The sequence below is a fragment of the Mobula birostris genome, chromosome 26 (assembly GCF_030028105.1).
Source record: "Mobula birostris isolate sMobBir1 chromosome 26, sMobBir1.hap1, whole genome shotgun sequence".
Classification (NCBI taxonomy): Eukaryota; Metazoa; Chordata; class Chondrichthyes; order Myliobatiformes; family Myliobatidae; genus Mobula; species Mobula birostris.
The window spans coordinates 8,500,893-8,517,818 of NC_092395.1; the positions used below are offsets into that span (position 1 = coordinate 8,500,893).

Here is a 16,926-nt window from a genome sequence, read left to right on the forward strand (position 1 = left end):
GGATGTCCTGGCAAATACGGTTCAGTTGGCAACCCTATGTTCAAGTTCAACAGTGCGTGACAGGGAATGAGGAAAGGTGCAGCTGACTCATATCGTTTCCTCGTGGCCTGGTAGCACATGCTTTGCGGCCCGGTGGTTGGAGACCGCTGATTTAGGTGATGGAATTGATAGCTTTGTTGCAAAGTTTGTAGATGATATGAAGATAGCTGAAGGGGCAGATAGTTTTGAGGAAGTAGAGAGGTTACAGAAGGACTTAGACAGATTAGGAAAATGGGCAAAGAAATGGCAGATTTAATACAGTGTCGGGAAGAATATAGTCATGCACTATGAGAAAAGAAATGAAGGGGCAGACTATTTTCTAAATGGAGAGAAAATACAAAAAACTGGGGCGCAAAAAACTTGGGAGTCTTTGTAGAGGATTCCCTAAAGGTTAATTTGCGGGTTGAGTCTGCGGTGAGGAAGGCAAATGCAACATTAACTTTCATTTCAAGAAGACTAGAATGTAAAAGCAAAGGTGTAATGTTAAAACTCTATAAAGCACTAGTGAGGCGGTATTGTGAGCAGGTTTGAGTTCCTTATCTTAGAAAGGATGTGCTGAAACTGAAGAGGGTTCAAAGAAGGTTCACAAAAATGATGCAAGCAACAGGAATTCTGTGGATGCTGGAAATTCAAGCAACACACATCAAAGTTGCTGGTGAACGCAGCAGGCCAGGCAACATCTCTAGGAAGAGGTACAGTCGACGTTTCAGGCCGAGACCCTTCGTCAGGACTAACTGAAGGAAGAGTTAGTAAGAGATTTGAAAGTGAGAGGGGGAGGGGGAGATCCAAAATGATAGGAGAAGACAGGAGGGGGAGGGATGGAGCCAAGAGCTGGACAGGTGATTGACAAAAGGGATATGAGAGGATCATGGGACAGGAGGTCCGGGGAAAAAGACAAGGGGGGGGGACCCAGAGGATGGGCAAGGGGTATAGTGAGAGGGACAGAGGGAGAAAAAGGAGAGAGAGAGAGAGAAAGAATGTGTGTATATAAATAAATAATGGATGGGGTACGAGGGGGAGGTGGGGCATTAGCAGAAGTTAGAGAAGTCAATGTTCATGCCATCAGGTTGGAGGCTACCCAGACGGAATATAAGGTGTTGTTCCTCCAACCTGAGTGTGGCTTCATCTTTACAGTAGAGGATGCTGTGGATAGACATGTCAGAATGGGAATGGGATGTGGAATTAAAATGTGTGGCCACTGGGAGATCCTGCTTTCTCTGGCGTACAGAGCGTAGGTGTTCAGCAAAGCGGTCTCCCAGTCTGCGTCGGGTCTCGCCAATATATAGAAGGCCACATCGGGAGCACCGGACGCAGTATATCACCCCAGCCGACTCACAGGTGAAGTGTCGCCTTACCTGGAAGGACTGTCTGGGGCCCTGAATGGTGGTAAGGGAGGAAGTATAAGGGCATGTGTAGCACTTGTTCCGCTTACAAGGATAAGTGCCAGGAGGGAGATCAGTGGGGAGGGATGGGGGGGACGAATGGACAAGGGAGTCGCGTAGGGAGCGACCCCTGCGGAAAGCAGGGGGGGGGGAGGGAAAGATGTGCTTAGTGGTGGGATCCCATTGGAGGTGGCGGAAGTTACGGAGAATAATATGTTGGACCTGGAGGCTGGTGGGGTGGTAGGTGAGGACCAGAGAAACCCTATTCCTGGTGGGGTGGCGGGAGGATGGAGTGAGAGCAGATGTGCGTGAAATGGGGGAGATGCGTTTGAGAGCAGAGTTGATAGTGGAGGAAGAGAAGCCCCTTTCTTTAAAAAAGGACATCTCCCTCATCCTGGAATGAAAAGCCTCATCCTGAGAGCAGATGCGGCGGAGACGGAGGAATTGTGAGAAGGGGATGGCATTTTTGCAAGAGACAGGGTGAGAAGAGGAATAGTCCAGATAGCTGTGAGAGTCAGTAGGCTTATAGTAGACATCCTTCCAGGTGAGGCGACATTTCACCTGTGAGTCGGCTGGGGTGATATACTGCCTCCGGTGCTCCCGATGTGGCTTCTATATATTGGCGAGACCCGACACAGACTGGGAGACCGCTTTGCTGAACACCTACGCTCCGTCCGGCAGAGAAAACAGGATCTCCCAGTGGCCACACATTTTAATTCCACATCCCATTCCCATTCTGACATGTCTATCCACGGCCTCCTCTACTGTAAAGATGAAGCCACACTCAGGTTGGAGGAACAACACCTTATATTCTGTCTGGGTAGCCTCCAACCTGATGGCATGAACATTGACTTCTCTAACTTCCGCTAATGCCCCACCTCCCCCTCATACCCCATCCGTTATTTATTTATATACACACATTCTTTTTCTCTCTCTCCTTTTTCTCCCTCTGTCCCTCTCACTATACCCCTTGCCCATCCTCTGGGTCCCCCCCCCCAACGTCTTTCTTTCTCCCGGGACCTCCTGTCCCATGACCCTCTCATATCCCTTTTGCCTATCACCTGCCCAGCTCTTGGCTCCATCCCTCCCCCTCCTGTCTTCTCCTATCATTTTGGATCTCCCCCTCCCACTTTCAAATCTCTTACTAACTCTTCCTTCAGTTAGTCCTGACGAAGGGTCTCAGCCTGAAACGTCGACTGTACCTCTTCCTACAGATGCTGCCTGGCCTGCTGCGTTCACCAGCAACTTTTATGTGTGTTGCTGGGAAATTCTTTATGCATTTTTAAGTCAGAGGTTAATAGATTCTTGATTGGTCAGGGCATGAAGGGATACGGGGAGAAGGCAAGAAGTTGGGGCAGAGAGGAAAATTGGATCAGCCATGATGAAATAACAGAGTAGACTCGATGGGCCAAATGATCTAATTCTGTTCCTATATCTTATGGTCTTGAGATTTTATACACCTTGATAAGATCATGCCTTGTGATTTTATACATACCCAGATCATCGCATCATTTTATACACCTCTAAGATCAGCCCTCGTTATTTTATGCACTCTGTGAGATCGCTCCTCTTGATTCCACACACCTCCAGATCTCCCTCATGATTTTTTAAACATCTATAAGAATGCCTCTCATTCTGCTGCACTCCAAAGTATAAAATCTCACCCTGCTCAACCTCCCTCCATCCCCTCTGCGTTTCTTCCCCGGCCCTAAAACGGAAACCACAATAACTGAAACGGGGCCTCACCAACACCGTGCGGGAGGGGTCAGTGAAATCTCCGAAGCTCCACGTCGCGGAGAAGGTGTTGCTCCCCACCCGGCGGTGTGTGTGAGAGAGAGAGGGAGGGAAGGAGAGCCTAGGCCTCCCTCCCCTCTGCCATCTTCCCGTCCCGCAGTCGGTCACCTGACTCCGGCCCGCCCGTCGCCATTTTCTCTCTCTCCGCCGCCCGGTGCGAAGGTGAGCGCGGCTCCGGCACAGTAGTGCACGCCAGCCGCTCGCCACCCTCCCTCTGCGCTCACGGATCCACGGGGGAGCGCCAAGAATCCGGGCATGGTGTAAGTCAGCATCTCCCACCTCCCACCCCGGAGCTGGATTTTTTCTCTCTCCTCCCCTCACGGCGAGCAAGAAGCAAGGGCCAGGATGGCTCTGAAGATCGTGAAAGGCAGCATTGACCGAATGTTTGATAAGAACCTGCAGGACCTGGTGCGCGGCATCAGAAACCACAAGGATGACGAGGTGAGTTCGGCTGCCACGTCCCGCAGCTTGGAGAAGGGGAGGGAGGGAGTGCATGCATGGCAGGCCTGGCCGGCCCCTCAGGCCCCGGGCTCGGGTTGCCTCCCTCTCCCGGGTTCTGTGCTTCTGCTACGGCTCCTCACAAACTGGCAGCGTGTTAGGGTCATCTTACTGCTTCCCAACCCCCGTTTGCTTTCAAGTTGCACTGAAATCGGGCAAACTGACAGCTCGGTCGGCAAGGGAGTTTTGGGCCGTCAGCTGATGCTTTTGCTGACACACTGGCATCTGGTAACCTGATCGTGCGGGGGACATATGTGTGCTCAAATTCTGTATTCTCTCTTACCTCACCCAGAGCACAGGAGTGTTTTATTGCATTTAATAAAACAGGACTTGGGAGAGTTTTCAACTCCTTCAAATGGTGTAATGTTAACTTTCCGTCCATGGCATTTCAACTTATTAAGGCTACAGGTTCAGTTGTTAGGTGTGCAAACAAAAATGAAGGTGGCAATAAACGCTGTACGCTGGAAAATATAAATGTAAAACATTTTGCTTCTGTAGATCCTTGACTAGGTGTGGCATGAGTATTTTTTCCTAGTGAAATTGAATCATTCAATTAATTCCTCTATGCTGATTTTCTATTTGTTCCACCTGCCAGTTAAATTAATCTCATTCACCATGCCCATCAAAAATTGCTTTGTTTTACATTATTTGCTTTAAAACTCGAGAGACACTTCTCAAAATTAACTAAATAATTTATTTTTTGCAAGCTCAATGAAGTCTAATCCAGCAAGTCTAACACAGCTCCAATTCATCTTGTCAGCCACCTTTGTGCTCACTCTACTGTTCATGAGGTCGTATTTCAGATGTTAGTTGATATAAAGTGATGAACAGAATATTTATAATTTAAGATCTTTGTGTCATCTTTGGGAATATGTGTTGAAAGGTTTGGACAGGCAGTGACTAGAATTGAAAATGTACAACATTGTAAAACAAACACTGAAATCCAAAAGGAAAAGTTATCCACGGTGAGAAAGATAGCAATAAATGATGGAAGGAAGCTTTAGAAAGTTGTTAAGAGTTAGCATTAGGCCTGAGAACTGACAGCAGTTTAGAACATGGCTTTGATTTCTAAGGAATTGATTTTTCTTGGGGGAGGGAGTTGACAAGATTGGTAAGAGCATATGACAAAACTAAGATCTCAGAAGACAAACAAGGGCAACTGTAAGTCTCTCAGTGCTGCAAGAGGATTTTTAATGGAGAGAAGGAAATGGCAGAGGAATTAAACAACCACTTTTGTATGTTTTGGTGGAGAAAGTCAAGGAACCTGTCAAATACTTCAGAGCCAAGACTTTGACAAGAATAGTCAGTCCTGATGAAGGGTCTTGCCCAAAAACGTTGGCTTTTTATTCCCCTCCATAGATGCTGAGTTCCTCCAGCATTTTGTGTGTGTTAGCAGATCAAATATAATGTGTTAAAAAAAAGAGGTCATCCACTTTGGTCCACAAACCAGAAAAATTCTGTTACATACATGATGATAGATTAGATAGTGTTGATATTCTAAGAAAACTGTGTGTTCTTATACAAAAGATGCTAAAAGACAGCATACAAGTATAATTGATTGGGATGTAGATAGCAGTTAGTCTCTATTTCAAGGTAATTTGAATATACAAGTATGGAAGTATTACAGTTTTGTGAGGCCCAGTTGAAACAGCACCTGGAGTATTGAGTACAGTTTTAGTCTTCCTACTTTAAAAAGGATATATTTACTGAAGAGGGATTGCATTAAAAATTTGATAGATTGGTCACAGCTTCTAAGGATGATGGTATGCTATATGAATGTGAACTAGCACTGTATCCTCTAAAATTTAGATCTACTCTACTGCCCCTTATGTCGCTGCTGTTTAGGGTGGCAATGAAGGTCCTCCATCCCTGGCGGTGTTCAGGGCTTCTTTCATCGTATCAGTAGCTCAGTTTTCACTACTGTCAGTCATGCAAGTTTCGGATGGAGACTCAGGAATACCGCCACACTCAGATGTAGAAGGATTCTTCATTACTGTTTCCGTAACAATTTTGTTTTACCAATCAGGGTTGTTAATCTTGAGCTGAATGGAGGACCAGTGGACCACTCTGAGTCTGACCTCTACCCTTTGACCTGTTTGGTATGGGTGACCCTACCAAAGAGCCAAAGCATAAAGCCCTGACTCCAGCCAATATAACTGTCCGGGTCATTGAGGCACACAAGCCTCCAAACTCTATGGCAATGTTGTGGTCTTTTTGGAGGCTGAGGTTTACATAGATTATAGAAAATCCCATTGAAATTTACTATAATACTTGCACAGTTTGACAGAGATAATGTTTACCTTGGCTGAGTAGCCAAGAGACGGGTCAGAGAATCAAGAAGGAGGAGAGCATTGTTAGCACTGGAATTTTTTTTCATTGAGCTTTAGAAACTTCCTACTCAGGAAGTTTGAAGCAAAATTTATTATCAAAGTACATATGTCACCAAACACTACCCTGAGAAATTGTGATAGCTTTCTGGTTATGTGAGGTAATGAAGGGATGTGGGGATAGTGCAGGAAAAGATGTTGAGTTGGAAGAATAGGTAAGATCTTTATGAATGGTAGAACTGACTTAATGGGCTGAGTGGTCTGTTCTTGCTATTTCTTATGTTTGCCAAGTATGCACATCAAGTAAGGTTATAACAATCTGCTAGTATTTCTTGATTGTTAGGTCCAAAAAAAAGTTAACCAAGTACTGTAGCTGGAACAATTTAGATGAAGCTTGAAACTCTTAAGCAGACTTTTTAACTTAGTAACTTCTGGAACAACTTTACTTTGTAGCTTTTTGTTTTAACCCTTATTATTTCTCCTCTGAGATTTTTGTGGCAGTGATTGAAGATGTGAGTTTATAGACACGAGATTCTGCAGATGCTGGAAATCTTGAGCAAAGCGCTCAGAATGCTGGAGAGACTCAGCAAGACGGGCAGCATCTATGAAGGGAAATGAACAGTGGACAATTTAGACAGAGACCCTTCTTCAGGACTGGAAAGGGAAGAAACCAGAATTATGCAGGGAGAGGGGAAGGAGTACTGTTTGTTCTCTGTAGATGCTACCTGACTTCCTGAATTTATAGGTAGCTGGCACAATGTATGAGATTGGTTTCATAGATCAGATGTTGTCCTTTTTTCCCTCTGCTCTATGTAACTTTAAAGGAAATGTTTTATCGGGGGATGAGAACATTTCACAGTAGTGTAAATGAAATTTATTTTGGGAACTAGGGATTTGTGAATTAAATTAAGTTTTAAAAGATTTATGAATGCTAGAATGAAAGTGTCTTTTTGCTAATAAGCTAATGAATTGGACAGTGAAGGTGGAACAGGAAGTGGAAGAGAAATAAAGATCGACCTTTGATCTTTTGAGGTTCTTGTGTTTATTATACAAGAGTACTTTTTGCAGGATGCATTGGAATATTTGGGATTTCCATGAAACTGCAGAGTCCAATTCAAATTAAAGCTGGATTCTCAAATATTTGTTTCTAGGCAAACTGTGTGAATAGGTATATTTTAATAGAATTGAATTAATCTCAAAAGACAAGATGTTAAGTTACCTGTGATGGGCTTATCCAATGGAATCTTTGAGTTTAAGATTCCAAAATGAAAATAGTGGGCTGCTGCATTTAAACTTCATTCATGTTTTTGAAGGTGCATGCATCCACTTCAACACAAGCTAAAAGTTCTTCCTAGTCCTCCATTGGATATTTGTAAATAAATTAAAAATGTAGTTAAGGCTGGTGTTGGGGACAATAAGGGGATAGAGGAGTCTTGGAGTGCAGCAGTTCACACCCTAGTTTGTGCTGTTAAATGTAAATACTCAGTGCTCATTGGTTTTCTACAGCCAGACAAAATGCTTGGATACCATGATGCTTTCTTCTTAATGCTACCATCAAGGAGGAGGTTCAGGACCATGAGGGGACACACTCGGTGTTTTAGGAACAGCTTCTTCCCCTCTGCCATCAGATTTCTAAATGTACAGTGAACCCATATATACTACCTCACTATTTTTCTTCTCTTTTTTGCACTGCACATTTAATTTGATTGTTATATATGTTTTTATTGTAATTTATAGTGTTTTTAAAATTATGTACTGTAGTTGCTGTCTCAAAACAACAAATTTCACCACAAACACCAGCGATACTAAGTCTGATTCTGATTGACTTTGAACTTCTACTTCTTTATAATAAAACGTTGTACTGCATTGAAAACCATTTAAATTCATTTGACATCATGACTCCATGCTCTCTAAAGGCACTTAGGAAACTACTTCAGGAGTGCTGTTACACCATTACTTCCATGTCATTGCATATGTGCTGATAAGCAAATTGACAACCTGACTCATCAAATCTGTTTTGACCGCGAGAGTCGCTAATACATAGCAGTGGACACTTACACCTTATCCTGTCCACGGGTTGCAGTAATTTTCAGCTGCCACTTGGAGAATGTAAGTTGGGGACTACACTGTATCTTACAGTTTGTCTCCATATGTTACTGATTGATTACATTGTCTCACTTCAGAAGAAGGGCCAAATGGCCACCCTCTGGTGTAATAAGAATCACTCTGGCTTTACAGTTGTATCTGGAAAAATGACTATTTGGATTTAATTATAGGCTAAATTACTTTCCTAAAGGGCATTAATATGACCATTTTGTAATCACCGTTATTGCTATTTGCTTTCTAACCTAAGTTTCTATTTATTCAAATAATGACACTCCCAAGTTGCTATGGTGGGATTTGAACTCTGAACTAGGTAGGTCATTTGTCCAGCGCTCTGTATTACTGATGCAAAATCATAACATTACTGTACTTTTCAGTTGGTGTTCTGATCTGATGTACTTGGGTTCAATTTTAACTTCTTGAAGCAGGATTAGAATCCATGATGAGCTTTTAAATTGAAGATGGACTTCTTAACCATATATTTTAAATATGACACATTTTATCCTGTTGTTCAAGTACTTTTTCAGGGCCTTGATCGTTCATAGTTTCTCGATCCAGCTCCTGCTTTAGACCATGTGTACTGGAGTCTTGCTTCATAATGGCAGTATAACTTCTGCGGAGTCATATTCCGCTTTCCGAAGCCTGATAATTCTAGAACTTGAGGAAGTAGAACTTGGAAGCAGAACTGAAAGTAAAGGCAATCCAAAAATGCAGATGTTGAAAATCTGAAACATAATAGGAAACCGTTAACATTACAGGCAGAAGGATCTTTGAGAACAAAGCAGTGAGTATACCATATGTGCAAGCATTCTGAAAGAGGGCCAATGTTTTCACAAGCTTGAGTTTTGCCATAATGAATGTGTCAGTCTTGCTCTAATGCAGAACCAGTCTGCTGCAGTCATTGGTAAGTAGCTACAGCCTTGGAAGTTAAGGATGTGGCCGAGGGAGGCTTCCTTTCAAACAAAGAGAAGATCCTAGTTTGCATCTCGGAGGGAGAGAAGCTGTTCCTCCTACTCAATCCTGGTATCAGAGGAGGCATGGAAAATCTGGCATGGAATGATTCTCAAGGAGGGATTAAGACAAGATGATCTGAATGAAGCAATTCTGATTTTGAGCCCAGACTTTGCATAACTAATATAAGAGATCCGACAGATGCTGGAAATCCAGATCTCACACACAAAATGCCAGAGAAACTCAGCAGTTCAGGCAGTATCCGTGAAGATGCTGCGTAACCTGCTAAGTTCCTCCAACATTTTGTGTGTATGTGTGTGGCATAACTGACATCTTGTTTAATCAGACTAGCAAATAAGACCTCATGGATCTTTCCTGATCCAAGCACTTAGAAGACCTCATGACTTCTTTCCTGATCTAGTGGGTTATGTTATCATCCCACTGAGAGACTGGGAGGGGGTGGGATGTCATATGAGCCATGTCAAGTTCACAATAGACTCAATCTCAGTGAAGATTGATGTCAAGCAGGATTACAATAATTTTCCCAGGTTTGGCACTGCATTATTCTAACCCACCTCCAATAAGTTTTCTGTTTGAATAAAGCTTATCTACTGGAGTTTGGATTTTGGAGGTCAACCAATCGTTATTCATTGAGTTCATTAAGGCATTCAGTCAAATGAGTGTCGTACCTAATGCCTGCAGTACAAAGGTTCTGTCCCAACCTCCACTTTACTACAACAACGCCATTTAACAATTAAGGTCAATGATGAATCTGGGAAAACGTAACTGCTTCCTGTGTCTCAGGAGTTGATTCTCAACAAAGCTGCCTGTTAATGCGAAGAAATTTTTTTAGTCAGAGGGTGGTGAATCTATGGAATTTGTTGCCACGGGCAGCAGTGGAGGCCAAGTCATTGGGTGTATTTAAGGCAGAGATTGATAGGTATCTGAGTAGCCAGGGCATCAAAGGTTATGGTGAGAAGGCGGGGGAGTGGGACTAAATGGGAGAATGGATCAGCTCATGATAAAATGGAGGAGCAGACTCAATGGGCCGAATGGCCGACTTCTCCTTTGTCTTATGGTCTTATGGTCTATGGTCTTAATATTTATCAAGGCTGAAGTCCTAACTCATTCAACTCTAAAACGCAGGCCTCATTGTTCTCTTGTCTGACGTAAAATTCACGAAACAAATACTCCTCTGTGCTCTGTCACAGCAAGGGATTGCAGGTGGACATGGGCAGTAGTCAAATATACTCTCAAAGCCGCCTTGAAGTGTAATATTTCTACTGATTGATTTTGCCTAGTATTGAGAACCAAAGGCATTGATTGTGGGAACACTGTGTCTACATAAACTACTGAAATACAACACATTCTAAACTGCCAACCTTTTGTCCAAACTTTAATGAAGTTTGTAGTTCCCATATTGGCATTAGCCATCTGAGTACCCATGGAATGGAATAGAGGCAGCCATCCTTAATCCTGAGGGGCTGCCAAAGAGCGAAAGTTAGTTTTCCCATTCACTGCTGATAGAAGATGCCTACTCCCTAATTTGTCCAATACGTTATAAAATTTTGTACAGAAGGTGGTTTAGTCAAAGTGCATTTCTTATAACTAAATAACATTGATCCCACGTCTTTTTTTTAGGAAATTTAAAACTGGAAACAATTTGTAATTGAATCCACGAGTTGGAAAGTAACTTAAAACACAACATGCAAAATATTTAGAAAGATTTTAGTTTTACACTTGATTTGTTTTTAGTCATCAAAATAAAATGAGCACATCTTAATCTCTGTCTAAATTCTAGATTTATCAGTTACTTTTGTAGTTAAGCCTTTTTGGAAGGGGGTAGGTAAATTAGAACCATTTTTTTTTCTTTAAAATAGTGATTGAATTTCCCTTGAGTTTATTCCACATGAGAATAAATTTCTCCTCCTCCCCTGCCATCCTGGCAATTTTTCACGTCAACTTAACGAGCTCTTTTTTTTCAACCACTCATGGACGTTCCATCAACCTCTAATCTACTTTTTCTGTTAGACTGAATACAATGGTCAAATTGTCAAGCTTCTGAGCTTGTCAGTTTCTTTGCAGACATCATCAGTGTCCATACTCAGAACTCTCCATATACTAGGAAATTTTTCTTATGCATTGTTATCACTCTTGGCAACAGTTACTGGCTTTTGTAACCTTGAGCTCTTCCAAAGCTCTGCTTCCTCCGTTCCATTCTTGATTATTTTCCTTCTTTCCAATAGAGTAAAATTTAGGGTGTCAGACTTTGTATTTAAACGTACTCAGAGTCTTGTATGTCCATTGCTCCATTCCACAGTGTACACTACAAATCCCCAGGCTGGTACCAAACTTTTTCTTCCTGTTGCAATATCTTGAAGGAAGTCTATTTTTGGGTCCAGTGCTGTCCTTCGAATTGCCTGAAATCTCATGATTAAAAACTTAGGATGATTAAAGGCTAGTTCAAAGTATAGGTGGAGTGCCCTATCCGAAATTCTGAAGTCGGAAAATTTTTTTGAGCACTGACATAACATCACAACTGGAAAATTCCCCAAGACACTGGGAAGGTTCCCAGGCTATGCAATCCAGAATGTTCTGAGAAGTGATCTTGTGTGTAATGGACAGAAGTTAATGAAAAATAGAAAAACACTGCACAATGTGAGAAAAGATCTCAATTGTGTTGAAAGACTGAATATGTCAGCATCAAAGTGAACATATGCCACGTAACAGTATGCTGATCATGAAACAGGATTTGTCAGGATGAACTGAAAATTAACGATAATTGTGAATTTTCTGCGGACTAGTCACAGAAATTTAAGGAAAGATACGGCATTAATTTTTTTGAGATTTGTGGTGATAAATTGTCTGCTGATCATAAAGCAACAGAAATTCAGAGTTTGCGAAGGTCATCATGATGAAAATTTTTAACACCATAACAAGTCTACAATGTTGATTGTTTTCATACCTTACATAAAACCAAAGAAAAATTAAAATACATGTACAGTGTACTGTAACCCTGTAATCAAACACGGCATTGTAGGTGGAAACTGAAAGCCAGCTGATATTCAACAGCTGATTCAGGTATTCTCTCGATGCTGCTTTTGTCACCCTGCACATATTATATTAACATTATATTAATATGTAATAAGTTTTACTGTTAAATATGTGTGATGAACAAGTGTAAGACAAAGACTGCTTAGCAGTAGCACTTAAATTCAGAGTTGGAAATGATAGCGATCCCAAGCTATTCCAAAATCCCAAAAAATCCAAAATCTAAAACACTCCTGGCCCCTAGCGTTTCGGATAAGAGGTACTCAATCTGTACTAAGTTTTTATGTTTAGTAAAGTCTATTGAACTAGACTTCAGTCGTCTTAATATGTCCTGACCTGCTGTCAGTTTAATTATTTTCGGTATTTGCATTGCAAGTTAGAATATATTATTGGGAGTACTCCCTAAACCTCATATTATTCATGGAATTGAAGCTCAAAGTAAATTTATTACGTCACTTGTATACACTACCCTAAGATTCATATTCTTGCAGGCATTTGGAATAGATACAAAGAAACACAGTAGAATCAGTGAAAAACTACACGTAGGGACAAACAATGTGCAAAAAAAGACAAATTGTGCAGAACAAAAAATAATAATAATGAATAAATAAGTAATATATAATATTGAAAACAGGAGTTGTAGAGTCCTTGAAAGTGAGTCCATAAGTTGTAAAATCAGTTAGTGTTGTGGTGAGTAAAGATATCCATGCTGGTTGAGGGGCCTATTAGTTGAAAGGTAATAACTGTTCATGAAGCTGGAGGTGTGGGACCTAAGGCTCCTATACCTTCCGTGCAAGTGGTTATGACATATCTTTAGATTAATCATTGCCCTTATTCTTCTGGATAAGAGAAGTGTATCCAAAACTTTAAAATTAACAATTGATTTAGTTTTTCCATTTGTAATGTATAGTGTATCCCAAGCTTGGTGAACTTACAGATAAGTGCATTGCTATGCATCCTTTGTGCTAGTTCTCTGAACTTTTTGGTGGTCTGGGTTTAGAAAGTGTTAGTGCATTAAATTTTACCATACATCTGAACTATAGTTTTCTGATGGAGGGTGTTGAGTGCCACTTTGCTTTGTCTTGAATGATTTAAAACTCCTCAGTTGGAGATGTATGGCAAGTGGTAAATGATGTTTGGGAATGCAGGAAATGAGTCACTCTGTCTAAGATACATTTGAAACTTTGCTTCATGCTCTTCCTTGGGATGTTCAACAATGCTACTGCTGCTGAATGTTGGTTCTTACAATGTCATCAGTTTTTTTTTATTGTTTTACTACAATCTGTAGATGTTCCCTTCAAAAAAAATGATCTACCCTTCACAGAATCAAGATGATCTTTTTGATCAGTTAACTGGTTTCAGCATGTTCAATCACTCTATCCTAAATTCTTCAAGAACTTACACAGTCAGATTGTGGGTTTATAATTTCTCCTTTCATTCTTTCACCAATCTTGAGAGGAGCTGTACAAAGCTCCAATATAATTTTCCATTCCTTACTCGAGAACTTGGAAGTTTGTAGTTGGTGGCAAATCCATGCTGTCTTCACCCAAATACTATGAAGCAATAAGCAGAATATATTGTTTATGAATGGTTGAAAAGTAAATACTGAGTCAAGTAGTTTTAGTCATAAAAATTGTTTCATGTGATTAATTTGGTCTTTTATCAAAACTCAAATATACTAGTAGTAAATAAATACAGGAACCTCTTGTAACAAACAGTTTATCTGGTTAGTCAAACAAACTGAGCTTTTCTAAAGTTTCAAAAATCTGACTATAATCCCTGTGCATTTTGTCATCTAACTCTTCTATTGATATATAGTGAATTCTGTCATGTTAAAACTGGTAGCTAAAGATAAAAATTGATAAATTTTTAGATGAAAAACAGTGTACAAAATGCAATATATTCAGTTAATGTTTCTTGTCATATTTAGAAAGGAACTTGTGTCTTGAGCATCCTTAGTACATATGGTACGCGAATAGTTTCTTTCTCAGTTTGAAGCCATGTAACTTAATCAATAATTTAGCTCCAAATTCTTTTACCTTGATCTGTTATGTGATAATGATTTTTTGATGAATTTCATCCGTTAGTGAAGTAATTCCAGTGTAGAATGGTAGAAGATGCATATTCTAGAAAATGGAGGCAATCAGTTATATTTTATGGTAGACTTTAAAATCACAGCATGGCATAATCAATTAACTTTTTCAAATTTTAGGTGATACACGTGTCTGTCTGCTTCCTATTCCAATCTGTTAAACTGAGAATTTTTGGTTAAATCAGGATCAGTAAGACTTTTTATGTATGTCATGCTTTGGTAGTCAAACTTGTGCCTTAGCAACGGAAATGAATTTTGATGTTGAAGCTACAAAATGATAAGTTTCAGGTAAAATAATGTCTGGTTAATATCTTTGAAAACTTATCTTAGATTCCCACCTGTTGATACGACAGGTTTCATTGAATTTGCAAGTAGTGGATAATATGAGTTCCTTTCAAGGAAATGAGCTATCAATCTCATTTAAATGTTAATGTTGGAAAAACAACATTATTTCAATTTTGGCTTTTTCTGGTTCTGTTGGACAAATAGCACTTTGTCATTTTAACAGCCCGCTGATAGCATCTTTCCAGAATTTGCTGAACTATTCCAGGTTTTGCTCAGTTTTACCCATTATTTTATAAAATTGAAATGTCATTTAATTGTTGTCATTGAAAAGTCACCCAGTTGTGGATGGAACTGGGCAGGAGAGATCGAATGGAGAAATCTTCTCAACTCAAATGTCATTGTCACCATCATCATCATTATGTGCTGTGTCATATGACATGAGCGATCATGATCTTTCATCTGTCCTTGCCTTATTCTTACTCTTTTCTCTATCCATGACCATGATCATTCTTGGCAAATTTTTCTACTGAAGTGGTTTATCAATACCTTCTGGGCAGTGTTTTTACAAGACAGGAGACCCCAGCCATTATCAATATTTTCAGAGATTGTCTACCTGATGTCAGTGGTGGCATAGCCAGGACTTGCGATATACACCAGCTGCTCATACAGCCTGCTCCCATGGCTTCATGTGACTCTGATCAAGGGGCTAAGCAGGTGCTACACCTTGCCCAAGGGTAATCTGCAGGCCTGTGGAGGGAAGGAGCACCTTGCACCTCCTTTGGTAGAGATTTAAAAACAATATATAAAACTATGCCAGTACCTAACAGACAGTTGACAGCCATCGCATATTATCACATCTACCTTTTGTGTGCCGGAATAGCGAAGTGGGCAGTGTGAAACCTCTTTTAAAAAATCTTGTGATTCGAATTCTGAAACCATTTATTAATCTATCATTAGTCTGCATTTAAAAACGCAAACGCAAGGAAATCTGCAGATGCTGGAATTTCAAGCAACACACATAAAAGTTGCTGGTGAACGCAGCAGGCCAGGCAGCATCACTAGGAAGAGGTACAGTCGACGTTTCGGGCCAAGACCCTTCGTCAGGACAAACTGAAAGTAGTAAGAGATTTGAAAGCGGGAGGGGGAGATCCGAAATGATAGGAGAAGACAGGAGGGGGAGGGATGGAACCAAGAGCTGGACAGTTGATTGGCAAAAGGGATATGAGAGGATCATGGGACAGGAGGCCTAGGGAGAAAGAAAAGGGGGAGGGGTGGGAAAAGCCCAGAGGATGGGCAAGGAGTATAGTGAGAGGGACGGAGAGAGAAAAAGAATGTGTATATAAATAAATAACGGATGGGGTACGGGGGGGAGGTGGGGCATTAGCAGAAGTTTGAGAAGTCAATGTTCATGCCATCAGGTTGGAGGCTACCCAGACGGAATATAAGGTGTTGTTCCTCCAACCTGAGTGTGGCTTCATCTTTACAGTAGAGGAGGCCATGGATAGACATACCAGAATGGGAATGGGACATGGAATTAAAATGTGTGGCTACTGGGAGATCCTGCTTTCTCTGGCGGACAGAACATAGGTGTTCAGCGAAACGATTTCCCAGTCTGCGTTAGGCCTCGCCAATATATAGAAGGCCACATCGGGAGCACCGGACGCAGTATATCACCCCAGCTGACTCACAGGTGAAATGTCGCCTCACCTGGAAGGACTGTCTGGGGCCCTGAATGGTGGTGAGGGAGGAAGTGTAAGCGCATGTGTAGCACTTGTTCCGCTTACAAGGATAAGTGCCAGGAGGGAGATCGGTGGGGAGGGATGGGGGGGGGAACGAATGGACAAGGGAGTCGCGGGGGGAGCGATCCCTGTGGAAAGCAGAGGGGGGGAGGGAAAGGTGTGCTTAGTGGTGGGATCCCGTTGGAGGTGGCGGAAGTTACAGAGAATTGTATGTTGGACCCAGAGGCTGGTGGGGTAGTAGGTGAGGACAAGGGGAACCCTATTCCTAGTGGGGTGGTGGGAGGATGAAGTGAGAGCAGATGTGCGTGAAATGGGGGAGATGTGTTTGAGAGCAGAGTTGATGGTGGAGGAATGGAAGCCCCTTTCTTTAAAAAAGGAGGGCAACGGCCTCCTCTACTGTAAAGATGAACAGCAGACTTCTGCTTAAACTGAGTAAGAAATTACGTATTTAAATGAAATGTAGAGCAAATTAGAACACTGTCAATACTATTACAATACTATAAATCTGTATTAGTTCCTAATTGCTATTGCAGGAGGAATTCATCCAGTGTATGCCGGTGCATTCTTTTGATTGACTATAAATGAACAAAATCAGTGCAAACACCTAGTGCAGATAATGAACTGCCTTCATACAATGCTGTCGACAAATACATTCTCCAGATATT

The 16,926-nt window shown here is 41.4% G+C and overlaps 1 protein-coding gene across 2 annotated transcripts in view; it reads left to right on the top strand.

Annotated features, from left to right (window-relative positions):
- Window positions 1-3,216: 3,216 nt before the first annotated feature.
- The window catches only part of ap3d1 (adaptor related protein complex 3 subunit delta 1), an 86,944-nt gene continuing 73,234 nt past the window's right edge, over window positions 3,217-16,926 (top strand). The window contains exon 1 of one of the 2 annotated variants that reach the window (XM_072244615.1): window positions 3,217-3,656. In XM_072244615.1, coding sequence (XP_072100716.1) covers window positions 3,561-3,656 — 96 coding nt within the window. In that variant the 5' untranslated portion in view covers window positions 3,217-3,560. The remainder of the gene's footprint in view (window positions 3,657-16,926) is intronic. The other variant, XM_072244614.1, reaches the window with a different exon arrangement.